This window comes from Tenrec ecaudatus, chromosome 1 (assembly GCF_050624435.1).
Source record: "Tenrec ecaudatus isolate mTenEca1 chromosome 1, mTenEca1.hap1, whole genome shotgun sequence".
Classification (NCBI taxonomy): Eukaryota; Metazoa; Chordata; class Mammalia; order Afrosoricida; family Tenrecidae; genus Tenrec; species Tenrec ecaudatus.
The window spans coordinates 212818234-212832253 of NC_134530.1; the positions used below are offsets into that span (position 1 = coordinate 212818234).

Here is a 14020-nt window from a genome sequence, read left to right on the forward strand (position 1 = left end):
ATGCCCTGTAGCTTGTTTGTAATATTTATTACCTATAAGAAATACAAAAGAAACAAACTGATGGCTGTGTGTGCAATTTTGTTGTATCTTGGATATTTCTTAAATCAGAGATTTTAATATATACATACAATACACACATTTGCATGTATAGTTTTTCTTTTATGATGGACCATTTTCTCCAGAAAATATTCCTTCTAACCTGACTCAGTGAAGATGCGGCCTTTCCTGTTGGGGTCCTCAGAGCTATTTATAAGGTGTGAACCAGCTTGGTCTTAATTCTTCTGGTTTTAGCCTTTCCAGACCTTCAGTTGTGCTCAGTGTGTCCACGTGGAGAGTCTCTCTGAATCAAATCCTTCAAAAAGCAAACCTTTTCTCCCTGGATTGGGAAAGTAACCAGCCATGTCTATTCACGGCAAGCCTAATTGTTCTACATACAGACATTTACCCACCATTCTTGTGTTTCGTCCAACCCTCAGCACATCTGGTGCCTCCAATTCCTAAGAGGTTTCCAGTTCCATTGCACAGATTTCCGACTTCCTTCTGTTAAGTCAGCTACCACTCATCCATCTGCTTTCTAGCTTCCAAAATAGTCTAAGTTTGCCTCATCTACCATCTCCTTCATCCCTGTGAGTGCAAATATTTTTCTTCACTTCCTGTCAGTTTCATAGAGTATCAAGAGGAAATTGAATACATTTGTTCGATGGAGAATTCAAAATTCACATGGTAAAGGACAAGTTATTCTAGAAAACATTATTTAGTTACTTTCTAATCCATACCCCTTCCATATTATATAAATGCACTAACAAAAGAGTACAAGTATTTTAAACCAAGTTATCCTAGGAAGAGCACAAGACTCATAATTATAGAAGTTAAATAATCATGGAAATGTTAGGTAGACTTTGTTAAAATTTATTTAGTAAATATATTTGGAATGGCTATTATGCCAAACCTAGAAAGCAATCATTGAATAAAGTGTATAAGTGTCCTGTGAATGGTCTAATATGATTAAGTTGATGTTAAAACAAATATCATATTAAGCTGATAAAAGTCAATTGTGGATATTTGTTATGTAGGCAAATTGGGGGAATACACTGGCTAAGGAATCAAAAATACTCCCAAAGCTAAAGTATTTCCAGAGACTATTATCCCCTAACTGTCATGCCAATGCTACCAGAACTGTGTATTCACACAACAAGCAAACCCCAAAATAGATTCATTGCCATCCAAGAGGTTGTAACATGTAGTAGCCCTATAGGACATGGCAGAATGCTGCAGAGGAGCTGACAGACAGTAAATCTTCATGTGAGCAGACAGCCTCATCTTTCTCTTAGAAAACACCTGCTGGCTTTGAACCACTTCACTTAGCAGCACAGTGCTTAGCTCACTGCATTAATAATTTACGAGACATAACTTCCAATCTAACCAGGGCATTTCTGTTTCTAGGACCTGACTGCACATAGTCAAATGAAGGTCGCTGACATCTCATCAGATCAAACTTGGAGCCCGTCGCCCTGGTGGCATCGTGGATTACACATCGTGCTGCTCACCCTAACATCAGCACACGAGCCCAATCTCTCTGCAAATGTTCACAGCCTTGGAAACTCGAAATGTAGTTCACCTTGTCCCAGAGTCCCTACGAGTGACTGTGCTCAGACAATTCAAAAGACCGCAATGTCTACGGCACAGGGGTCTCACTGAGGCATTTGCTAGGTTGACAGGTGACTTGAGGAAACCCGTGTTCTCAAGGCTCAAGGTTTGAAAGAAGATCTCAGAGCAATGGTCTGGCTGGTCATCCTACTACATGGAATCCAAGAGAATTAAACTTATATTCAACAGTAACTGTAGAGAAGAATGGAAGCAGATGGATTTTAAAGATATATATTTTTAATTAAATATTACAATCTGCATAATGAATTTTTTGGTTTCTATATCCATCAAAATTGAGGTTGAGGAAGTTGATGGGAAAAAAATGAACAAGAAGCTTAAACAAAGTGAGAACACCAGATAGTTAACCACAGTAAGGATTCATGGTCCTAAGCCACGAGAGAGAGAATGCCGTCTAGATGCCCTGGGACAGTAAGAATATGTGTTAGATAGACTCATGCAGATTTAAAGTTTTCCCCCAAGACCATACAGAAACTACCAAGTGCTCTCATTAGTCAGGGTTCCTTAAATGTAGCCAAAGATACACATGTGTGCTAAGACACAGAAGAAGTACCAGGACCTATCAACATACATAATAAGGCATTTCCTAAAAACAATAAAAATTTTATCTAAAAATAGGAAGTTACAATTTAGTTATGATTCTATACAACTTTAGACATATAAAATAAGTCAGATATCTTTAAAACCAATGGTTCCTAAGATGGGCTTGATTCATAATTCCTTGGGGAATCTTTGTAAAAAATATAGAGCCCAAAGTCTCACCTCAGATGCTTTGAGTAGAACTTTTACAACTGGACATTTTTTTTGAAAAATCTTCAATTAATTCTAAAGTCGTATGCCTAGTCCATCTCTGTTTTTTTTTTCAGAGTTGAAGAAATTGAGGCCATTTAAGTAAAATTAGTTAGCATAAATTATATTTGATGGAACAAATATAGTTCTGTTTATCTAGAACTCACTGCGCTTTGATCAGCAGAACAGCCAATAGTAGTAGAAATGCATTTGAAATATACTCTGTTGCCAGAGAAAAAATGCAACTACCCTTATTTCATGACAAAAGTGCCTCATAAGTACCTAGTTGCATTTAGAATATTTTCTTTGAGTCTCCAATATTTCATGGTGGCAGATTTTAGAAAATCAAATTTTAAGAATATCCCGAAAGGAAAAGCATAACTTACAAAAAGTGATTTTAGAAACTTACAGATGATGTCCTATCTACTTCACATCGGCTGCTCAGAATGAAACAGGCCTCAGCATCGTCCATCCTGAATGCAGGCAGAAAAACAATTCATCACCCACTGGGAAACCCACAGACTGCCTGAAAATCGGGACTTTATTACCTAGTCAACATATAGAAAGCTACACACATGTAAATTAAATGTATCTTCATGCTTAAATAAAAGTTGAAGGTCATGGAAATGAATCTGTCCTAAGAGCAGGGAATGTATATATATATATATTTTCACCATTTACTATGTAACTGAGTAGTTTATAAGGACAGCATGTAAAAACAAAAAACAAAAGCCACATGTTATTTATTTCTTGATATTTAATTATATTTTCATGAATATGACCTAATTAAATTAAAGGACTTGTATTGGCCTTCATTTAGTGATTAACTGCATTCTGACTGCAATGTTTAAATTAAACAAAGAGAGAAAATAGAGTCACTCAGGAGTCAAAATCTCCTGCACAAATACCTGCCCTGGAGAGGATATTATCAGATTGTCCCCAAACTCCTTCCACACATACACATTCTACATTTCTTCAATAATGAACAGTTAGTGATTGCCTTTCATGCCTCCCAAACTTAAGGCTGATTTGCTTCCAAAATTAGAAGAAAATTGACCACGTGAATATTTACCATTTTAGTTCACAGTGATAAAACAACACTTTTCAAATATTATAGACAACATTTTCTACTGAGAGGAAAAATACAAGTCCATGCAATTTGAATAAGCCAAATAGTTGAAGAGAAATGTTGAGCAAAGGTTATTAAGTTGATCTGCATGTATAATTCCATTCTCCAGACATCATTCATTACAAAGCTATCTAAAAGTCATTCAACTGACCTTTAAAATTCTACTCATTGTTCTTTGCATGGGAATTATTTTGAAGAGTGTATTAGTTAACATTTAATCCCAAAACTTTTACATGAAATTAGGGTTATAAATGTATTTGAAAATGGATGATCTTGTTATTGAAACATCTTTCTTACCCATCTTTTGGAGTATCATTAAAAAAATAATTCGAACTTTGTAAACCTGACTTATTTGGTAAATATTCATTTTATTACCATTAATAACAAATTCATTGTATTAGTGCCAAATAGCAACTAATTTTGAATTTAATAACTCAGGTTGACCTGTATGCCTCGATTTATCACATGAAGCCTTATGACCAAATTATGACTGCTATTTTCCCTTGCAAAGAACTTCACTCTTATGCAATAAATGAAGAATGTAGAGTATAAAGAATGGTATTAGATTATGTCACACAGTGAATATAGTTAGTAAAAGGACCCAATAAAAACCAGAGTATGACTGAAATATTGGAGAATCTGTTATATGTATAATGAAAACACATGTCCTGTAATTTAATCCACCAAAAAGATGACCATCATCTCAAAGAAGTTTATTTTTCTGATTATGTGCCACTCACTATATTCTGACAGTTTAGTGGCATTACTTAATTTATTAAAGCAGTGAAAACATCTCAGTTACATGATCATACTACATATAAATCTAAAGTGATGTCAGAGAGGTTCCTGTTACTAGATAGCTAGTCATTATTTGCAGAATGAAGCTAAAAAGAAGGCTTGGAATCTGTGCTGCGAAGCCTTTTGTTCTTTCTGTCTCTCTCTGTCTCTCTGTCTCTCTCTCTCACACACACACACACACACACACACACACACACACACACACACACACACACACACAGGCTCATGCTCGAGCATACCACCTCGCCCTAGATTCTAGGCGAAAACCAACCAAACAACAGCGACATAAAACAGTTACTCCAGACTCGTGCCAGAAAACTCAGAGAGATTTTTAAATTTGCAACAACATATAGCAAAACTCCAGGACAGGAATGAAGATGTGAAAGACTGTAATATCAATGGGAAACCTCAAGCAAAGTCACCTCTGTTAAGGTTATGTCCTAGCTTCAGAAATTATAGATGCTGCTCTGCAGTCTGCCCTCTTACTCGGCTCATGTGACTAACCCCGAAGAACCTGTGACAAATCTTAAGTGGCATGTCACCTTAAATTGGGTAGGCTGACATACGTTTAACTAAAAGAGAACGATGAATTAATATCTGTCATTTTTCTGATTCTTCGTAGCCCGAGATTTCTTTGTCTCTTATCCCTTATAATACCTACCCAATGCACAACAAAACTCGTTAAAATTTAAATACTCAACCACACTCTTTCTGTATCTTATATAATGTTTGGACCCAAAATGTATTTGTGAAACAAAAGAAGGGCTCAGTTTTAATAGTATGAAAATGGATAGGTCAGATAATTTCTGATGGTTTCAGACAATCGCACCATACTATACTTTGTGGGATGTGTGGGCATGATTTATGGAATATCTTTTCACTGATGATAGGATGGAAAAGGGGTGTGAACTGTCTGCTTTTCAGCTTAACTAGCAGTACAACTAAGTGCAGGAGCCCTGGAGGCACGACCAGTGAAGGGCTTGCCTGCTAACTGAACGACTGGCAAATCCAACTCACCCAGCAGATCAGACGCTCTGCTGCCATAACGGTGACAGACTCAGAGCCCCATGGGGGCATTTCTACTCTCCCACAGGGCATTTCTACCAATTGGAAGCAACTTGACGGCATCCAACCATAATCTAAAAATACCAAACTCACTGCCATCGACTCATAGTGACCCTGTAGGATTGGTTAGAACTACCCCTTTGGGTTTCTGACACTGTGGCTCTTTCCATTTTACAAGAGTAGAAAGTCTCTTCTTTCTCCCACCTAGCTGTTGATGGTTTTAAACTGCTCACTGAGGTTATCAGTCCAGTGTGTAACCACGATGCCAGCGGGGCTCCTCAATAGCCTGACTTAAGTCTATATCCAATGCACTGAAGCATATTTTGCAATATGGGAAATAACTAAAACATATACAGAGAAAAATAAGGCACTTGACACTTTACTGCAGGGTCAAAACAAAACAAAACAACCAAACTGATACCTACTTTGCTCTCAGTAGGTCCTGATCTTTCAGGGCTGAACCTTGAAGATAAATAACTCTTTGTGACCACATTGGTATCTGCAGCACCCTTCGAACTTGCACATCCATTTCGGTAGGACACAAAATCACCACATAATAATCCTATCCAAAACAAAATATGCCATGAGACAGAAACACTAATTTTTTAAATACTATAGTGCTCAATAAAATCAAAGAAATTTTGAAATGTGATACAATGAAACTGCTTTCTTGTTAATAAATAAAATTTCTAAAACTTAGTTATAGGAGGATTAATTTAAAATATTGTTACAAAATCAGAGAAACCTTTACTAAACCAAACTATCAAATGGGAAGCTATTGGTTTTTGATGTGTTTTCCGTCTAGGTCTACGTATTTGTAAAACCAGTGATTCCACCTCTGGAACCCTTTCCCATGGAATTCAGTGACCGTAGGTTAACACAACATCAAAAAGGCAGTTTTAACATCCTCTGAGACCTCAAATAGTTTGCATCTCTCTAATTCTCTCCCCACCCCGCCCCACCTTGTGGCCCTGCGGGTATTGTGGGTTATACTTTGAGCTGCTAACCATACCGCCACCGACAGTTCGAAGCTGCCACCCATTCCACAGGGAGAGAGATGAGGCTCCCTGCTTCTGTAAAGACTCACAGCATAAGGAACCCTAGGGAACAGGTCTACACGCTGTCTGATTGAGCGTCTGTAAGTTGAGCTCAACCTGATAGGAGAGCGTTAACCCTTCACAGAAAAATTTTGTGCTGCTCATTATTCCATGTCAAAATGGAAATTTGGCATTCTGGTGGAACTTGCAAAGGATTAGGAGTTGGCCGACTAACTGCAAAAAGAGCAATTCGAAACCATCAGCTGGTCCAAGGGAGAATGAGGAGGTTTTGGGGTCTAATATGATCTGGGAAACTACAGGGACGGTTCTACTCTGTCCGGTAGGTTGGCTCTGAGTCAGAATGGACTCAACAGCAGAGTCTGGCTGGGTTGGAGGAACTCAAATCATGTTCCTCTACAACGGCCTGTGTGTGGGGAACAAAAACAAGTGTGAAAGAGCAGGGCTGTGGGGTGCACTGGGGTAATGTTTCCCCTCAAAATTTTCCTAGGACATCCAACGTTACCCTCCAAAAACAAGCCCTCAGTGACTCTAAGTGCATCCCTATTCTTGCTATGGGTGTATGGTAGTGCTGCCACGAGGGTAACTAAGACACTCACTGCCATCGAGTCGATTCTGACTGATAAGGAGCCTATAACACAGTCATACTTCCCTGTGGTTTTAAAGACTATAACTTTTTACTGGAGTAGAAAGCCTCATCTTTCACCTATAGAATAACTAACTGGTGGGTGTGAACTACTGATCTTGCTGTTAGCAGCCCAACATGTAAGCCATTATGTCACTAGGGCTCCTACTACATGGGTGCACATATATCTGTTCATACTCAGGGTCACCTGATGGGTCACTGGTATTTCTGTTTCCCAATGTTTGAGGCAGCACTACATCACTTCCTATCAGGCTTGCACGGTTTTACAGTCCCCCAGCAGAGTGTGAGGGTTCCAATCTCCGTGCCCCCTCGCCAACACCTGTTCCCTCTCCTTTTTAACTTGGCTATAAATAGTGGCATCTTGCATTGATTTTGATTTGCCTCTTTCAAATGGCTAATGATCTCGAACATTTCTTCGAGTGCTTGCTGTTGGCTATCTGGATGTCTTAATTAGTGAACTGTGTTCATGTTATCTCCCCATCTTTAAAGTGATTTATTTGAGTTTCTTGTTGAGGTTCTCCAGTTTTCTATATATTTTAGAGATTAGCTCCTTATCTGATGTATCACGGTCAATTGCCCCACCCCGTCTGTGGGTTTTCTTTTATTTGCTTGATGAAGTCTTATGATGCACATAATAAGTTTCTTATTTTAGGAGGTCCCAGCCATCGGCTTTGTCTTCTGTTGTGGGTGGTTTCTGTCATGCTTGCTAATGGAGTTATGCTATATATTAGGGCCAGGGAAGTTTGTCTTGATTTTCTTATGGATGATATCTATAGTCCTAGGGTTCATGTTTAGGTGTTTAATCTATACTGAGTTCATTTTAATATATGCAGTGAAGTATGAGTCCTGTTCCCTTCTTCAGCAGATTGAAATCTAACGCTGCCAGCACAATTTGTTAAAAAGACCTCAATTTCCCATTTAATGTATTTTGGCCCTTTGTCAATTGTTTATAAGCGGGTGGATGTATCTCTGTGTTCTCTATTCCATGTCAATCAGCTATGTATCTATGATTGTGATAGTATCCAGCTGTTTTTGTTACCATGACGGTGAAGTAGGTTTTGAGGTCAGGAAGTGAGAGGCCTCCTGCTTAGTTCTTCTTCCTACGTAACGCTCTGATCCTTTTCTTTTCTATATGAAGTTGGTGATTAGCTTTTCCATTTGTTTAAAAAAGCATATAGGGGTCTGGATCAGGATTTAGCTATATATATATAGATTGCTTTGAGTCGTATTGGCATTTTTACAATGTTAAGCTTTCCCATTCATGAACACGGAATATTCTTCCATTTACATATGTTTCTTGGTTTGTGAATGGCCACCAGTAGAAGAATGGACAAATAAACTTTGGTACATAAACAGAATGGAGCACTATGCATTGCTAAAGATGATGGAAATATGAAACACCTCACCACATGGATGGATTTGGAGAACATTATGCTGGGTGAAGTTAATCAATCACAAAAGGAGAAATATTCTGTAAGACCACTGTTACAAAAGAAAACACAAAACAAAAGTTTCATACCAAAATAAAGAGACGTTTATGGTCACCTGGAGTTGGAGGAAAAAGGATAAGCAATAGAAGCAGGTAGACAGATGTGAAATTGGGTGAAGGAGGAAGATAGTATTCTACAAACGGGAAAAGAAAGAAAAATGTGGGAGGGGATGGCAAACTAAGGGAGAATTATTATGTAGTTTCAGTTGTGAAATATAGAAGTGATTGTCTAAAATGCAAACTGCCATCTAATGCACAATAAAAAAGTAAAATAAAAAAAAAGAACATGTAAGTGCTTTGCCATAATGGAAAAACATTCCTCAGTCAGTTTTCATGGTCTTTCCCTGGATCACAGAATGTTTTATTTTCTTAAAATGCAACATTCTGGACTAATAGGTGACAACACGACAAACAGAGAAAATGTTGATGTTGTCAAGGATTGTGTGTTGCTTGGATCCAGAATCAATGCTCATGGAAGCAGCAGTCAAGAGATCAAAAGGGAGGCTGCTTTAGGTAAATTGGTTACACAAGACCTCTTTAGAGTACTGAAAGGCCAAGATGTTACTTTGAGGACAAAGGTACACCTGATCCCAGCCCTGGTATTTGCAGTGAAAGCTGGGCATTGAATAAGGAAGCTCACAGACGAATAGATGCACTTGACTTTTGATGCTAGAGATTCATAATGAAAGTACTGCTACATGGACTGCTGAAAGGACAACCTGACCTGGCTTAGAAGTATGACCACACTGTTCCCTGGAGGCAAGTATGTTGACCTTGTCTTACACATTTAGGACATATTATCAGGAGAGATCAGTATCATGCTCCGTAAAGTAGAGGAAGGCCCTCCAGGAGATACATCGACACAATGGTTGCAAAACTGTACTAAAGTATAGGAACAAATGGCATAAGACTGAGCAGTGTTTCCTTCTATTGTGCATAAAGCCACTATGGATTGGAACCAACTCAATGGTCCCTAGCAACAAGAACGCTCCTTTATGATCATTCTGGGTTCTTGGAGGAAGCCAACCAATGTTCTCCCGTTGAAATGCCCCGAAACTGCAACCATAAACTTCTCTGCCTTCTCTGACAAATTTAACTGACTCAAGAGATCCCTCAAAAACTACTGCTTGGATTAGGCTTCTGTTTTGTAAGCACTATAATGACTGTAAGACAAACATGTTACGAAGAGAACTTGTCTGCGGCCATCCCCTGGATTGCAGGGACGTCTTTAAGCATTGTTCTCTTGAAATAAAATTTTGGATGTATGAATGGTAATCCTGGTAGCAATACTTTTTCACTTACCTTCATATGTTAGATAGGTTTTGTCTATAATTTTCAAAAACAGATAAAATTTCAAATTTCAATACATTTATCTAGAACTGTCGCAAACATTACCATCAACAGCAGCCTATTATTCATACTATGAAGTCCTTAGTACAGCAATAGGCAGATCTTGAAATCAACACTAACTTATAGGCAATATTACTAATGTATTAGCTTTAGAATAAAAATATGATAAAGCCAGTTTCTATTTGTGAATTGCTGATTCTGGATTTCTAGTGAATGAAAGATGGGTAAGGATTCATAAAAATAATATTGACATTGAAGATTAGATAAGAGTTTGAAAATTTTAATCTTTAGGAAATAGTGAAGGCATTCAGTCATAAAATGGTTCAGAAATCTACAGAATAATAAAAATGTCATAAATATTTTCATGTCATCATTTTAAACTATATCATCTGAGACTATTTAGAGGTATAACAATTTTCTATGTGGATATTAAAAAAAGAATTTTTAAAATCTTTTCTGGAATCGAAATTTCCCCAAAATAGATTTTCATTAATGAACATAATGAGCAAACTGAAAATTACCCAATATGAATATGCAATTTAAAACAATGAACCATCACATATAAACAAGGATTTGCTAAACGGAAGTAAAAATGCATTATATATAGAAAGCATATAATGTATAATTTTGACCTCAATGATAAATTAAGCTTTTGAAGAAAAAATATATTATTTTTAAAGATCTACAAAATGTTTATGAATCAATCTTTTTTACTTATGAAATAAAAACAAAACAAAACACTGTCCCTGGTCAATTTCAGCTTGCAGCTTCCTTATGGAGGGTTCTGAAATGGAAAATCCCTATTGGAGCTGAGAGCCCCACTTTCCACCCTGGAAGTCATTGGTGGATTTGAACTATAAACCTTGCAGTTCCACTTTTGGCCTACATGCCAACAGAGCTCTTTACCTTTTACTAAGAGAAGGATAATTGGATATTCTCAACATTATGCTGATCTTTGAGGAATTTTTCCAAATTTTGACACAAATTCATTGAGGATATGAAAGCTCTTCAAATGGTTCTTTGCTGTTTGGGCTAGGCTTGGTGTATTACGCAAGAAAGGAATTTGCCTAAAAATACATGAGGCCACTACCTCATCAAGTTAATGTTTTACATGAAGATTTGAGCTACACAGACAGATAAAGGAATTTTTCTCAACCCTTGTTCTCAATTCAGCTAGTTAGGGTCCAATTTTCAGCATTTACTGCCACTGTAAATAGACCCAGAGTCTAAAAAGCAAAAGTACAAAGGGGACTTCCAAATTTCCTTTTAGTCAAACCTGACAAAATTCTTCAGTCTTTCACTGAGCAGCTGCTCCTTAAATGGCAGTTTCATTGTTATATTGTACATATATTTTATGTTAAATTCACTGTTGCATAAAAATATGATGCATCTTTACTCAAAGAAGAGAAAATCGTTTCAATTCAAAGAAACCCTTTCCATCTGCTTTTACAGCATAGACAGACACAGACGGAAACTTAAAAAATTTTTTTCTGTGTATTCCTCCAGCATTTTTCTATGTTGCTCATTATAACAGTAGGTCTTCATTTACTCTTTCTAAGTGTTGTTTGTTTACAAACCAAACCTGCAGAAAGTAAGCTGCCTCATCAGTTAATCACATATGTTACTCGATATGATTAGTGCATAATATAGTTGAAAAGTACCTGTAGTCTTGGATGAGCATAGAACTCATTTAAGAAGTCCATCAGCAAATCAATCTTCAGGGATGTGACACACAAAACAACATGCTTCTCCGTCTGGGCTCTGTGTCGACTGTAGTTCCCACCCGACTTTTGTCTCTCCATCCACAGATAGGCCAGCTGTTCAAACTGCAATATATATTTTTACAGGAAAATGACAATCATTGGACATGAGGATAAAAGACAGTGCAATATATCTGCTGTTTATTAGATATACTCAATATCTTAGATGGAACTCAATGACCAGTGCTTCTTCAACAACAGAGCTTCAGATGATTGCCAAAGAGCCTGCAAATGCCTCCCAAGGGCATCAGGTCTCTAAGGAAACAGAGGAACATGATTTCCCTATTATAGCAAAACAGATCACTAAGAGGTTTGTGCTTCTGTTTTATGCCCAGTAAAGTGTATAGCCATGAAATGAGATCTGCTAAGTGGGAAGGAAAACCTCATGCACATTTCTTTCATATTCTTATGTTAATTCCCCCACATTAATTAAATGGTAGATACTCTTACCACAAGATACAAGGCCAGATTGTTTATAGCTTTAGAGAAGTTGGTCCTGGAGGAAGTAAAGCTTTCAAGGGAGGATGTCAGAAAGGAAGAAATATGGAGAACATGGAGCGATGCCATAGTCGTAGCTATGGGAGGTATATTTAGATCAATTGTGGTCAAAGACTGTGCCATGGACATGGAGGTTTGATATGCACTTGGTATATCTCTCTTTGGCTCTGCTAATCCATGGGCACATTGGGCTCCCTGCAGAAAATATTTGGAAAGTATTTATATTTCTAATTTTTATCTCTGTTCCTTTGCAACCTCTCTCTGTACTACCCAAAAGGATGTAAAATATATACATACCATCTTCAGATTTTTTGCTCAGCAGCCTATGCAATGCCCATTTTTCCATATGTGGCTTTTGGGTTTATTTTTTGAGAATGAAGATAAACCATTCTTTCTCAAATTTACTTCCTTGATATGTGATTCTAGATAAAAACTATGCTATCATACAAAACAGTTAAACCGTATAGTTAAGTACCCTATCGAAAAACTGAAAATAGATGTCAACTATCTATAATTGACATTTTTTTAGTAAAGCACAAACAAACTGACCTGCATTTTTTTATATATGGCAATATATAGAATGTAAAAAGAAATTTCTGAGACAAGGTTAATAAAGGGTACGATGTAATTAATGCATGTGCCAATATATTATTGTTGTATAAATAATATTTAATGTATTAAGTGTCAAGGACTTTATTTAATAAAGTTTGCACATGGCTGTGGAAGGCAACACATGTTTACCTGTATGGGCAGGACCACCAGAGCAACACAGATCATGGCAACGACAAAGAGTTTGGAGGACCATGTCTCTGGGGTGACATCCCCAAACCCCACCGTGGAAAATGTCACAATGCAGAAATACAGGGAGTCAAAGAGATTCAGCTTCTTTCCTATCCGCTCCAGATGCTGGATTCCACAAATGCTAAACAAACAAACATGCATTAAGGTTAAAACGTTCATATTAGACACATTATTTTTCAAATAACTCTTCTTTTGAAAGTAAAAACCGTTTATAGTCACTATTCATTGGACTTTTAATATTTGGCAGAGTATTTTCTCCTCAGCAAAATGCAATTTCAGCTTATATTTACTCCATTATTAATCTTGTATATCCATATTTTGATTAATAATTGACCAATAGTGTTTTTCTAAAATCACAAAGTATAATTTAAAAGCATATATTGAATCAATGCATTGAATTTTATTGGTGACTAACATACAGTTAGAATACACTTGTAACCAACATATAGTCTAGAAATTCCTAAATCTCTTTTTTTGTTCTTAATTAAGAAAAAAGGACATTTTATTCGTAGGAAATTTTATGTAAATAAATATGAAAATTTTGAGGCATTAACAATTTCCAAGTAATGTCCAAAGATAATAAGGGCCTTAAAAGGACCAATCACTGAGGACTGGCGTTCTTTGGTGGGCAGGGAAACAGAGAGTGGCCATCCAGTGCTGTGGAAGTGGCAGTCATTGGACCTTGGGGGGAACTGTGTCTTGGTGGGTGTCCAAAGGAAAGGGACATCGATTCACCATATATATAGTAGTTTGATGCCCCCCTTGCAGTTTTATGACCATTCAGATCTGATGGACAAGGATTTGCACTTGTAAGAATTGATCCAGGGAGATTCCGCTGGGCGTCAATCTCCATGATTAGGGTAAACTGAGCTCAATCAAATTGGAGATCGACCTGCAGGGCAACAACTCATGGGCTGCGGCTCACCGAAGAACTGTACTCGAAGAGACTCCTCATACCAGCAGTGTCCAGAGTAC

The 14020-nt window shown here is 37.3% G+C and overlaps 1 protein-coding gene across 1 annotated transcript in view; it reads right to left on the minus strand.

The window, feature by feature from the left end:
- The window catches only part of KCNT2 (potassium sodium-activated channel subfamily T member 2), a 486995-nt gene that overhangs the window by 222361 nt on the left and 250614 nt on the right, over positions 1-14020 (minus strand). The window contains exons 9-12 of the mRNA XM_075540516.1: positions 12986-13166; positions 11648-11812; positions 5872-6008; positions 2864-2927 (exon numbers count right to left, since the gene is read on the minus strand). Of these exons, the coding sequence (XP_075396631.1) occupies positions 2864-2927; positions 5872-6008; positions 11648-11812; positions 12986-13166 (547 nt within the window). The remainder of the gene's footprint in view (positions 1-2863; positions 2928-5871; positions 6009-11647; positions 11813-12985; positions 13167-14020) is intronic.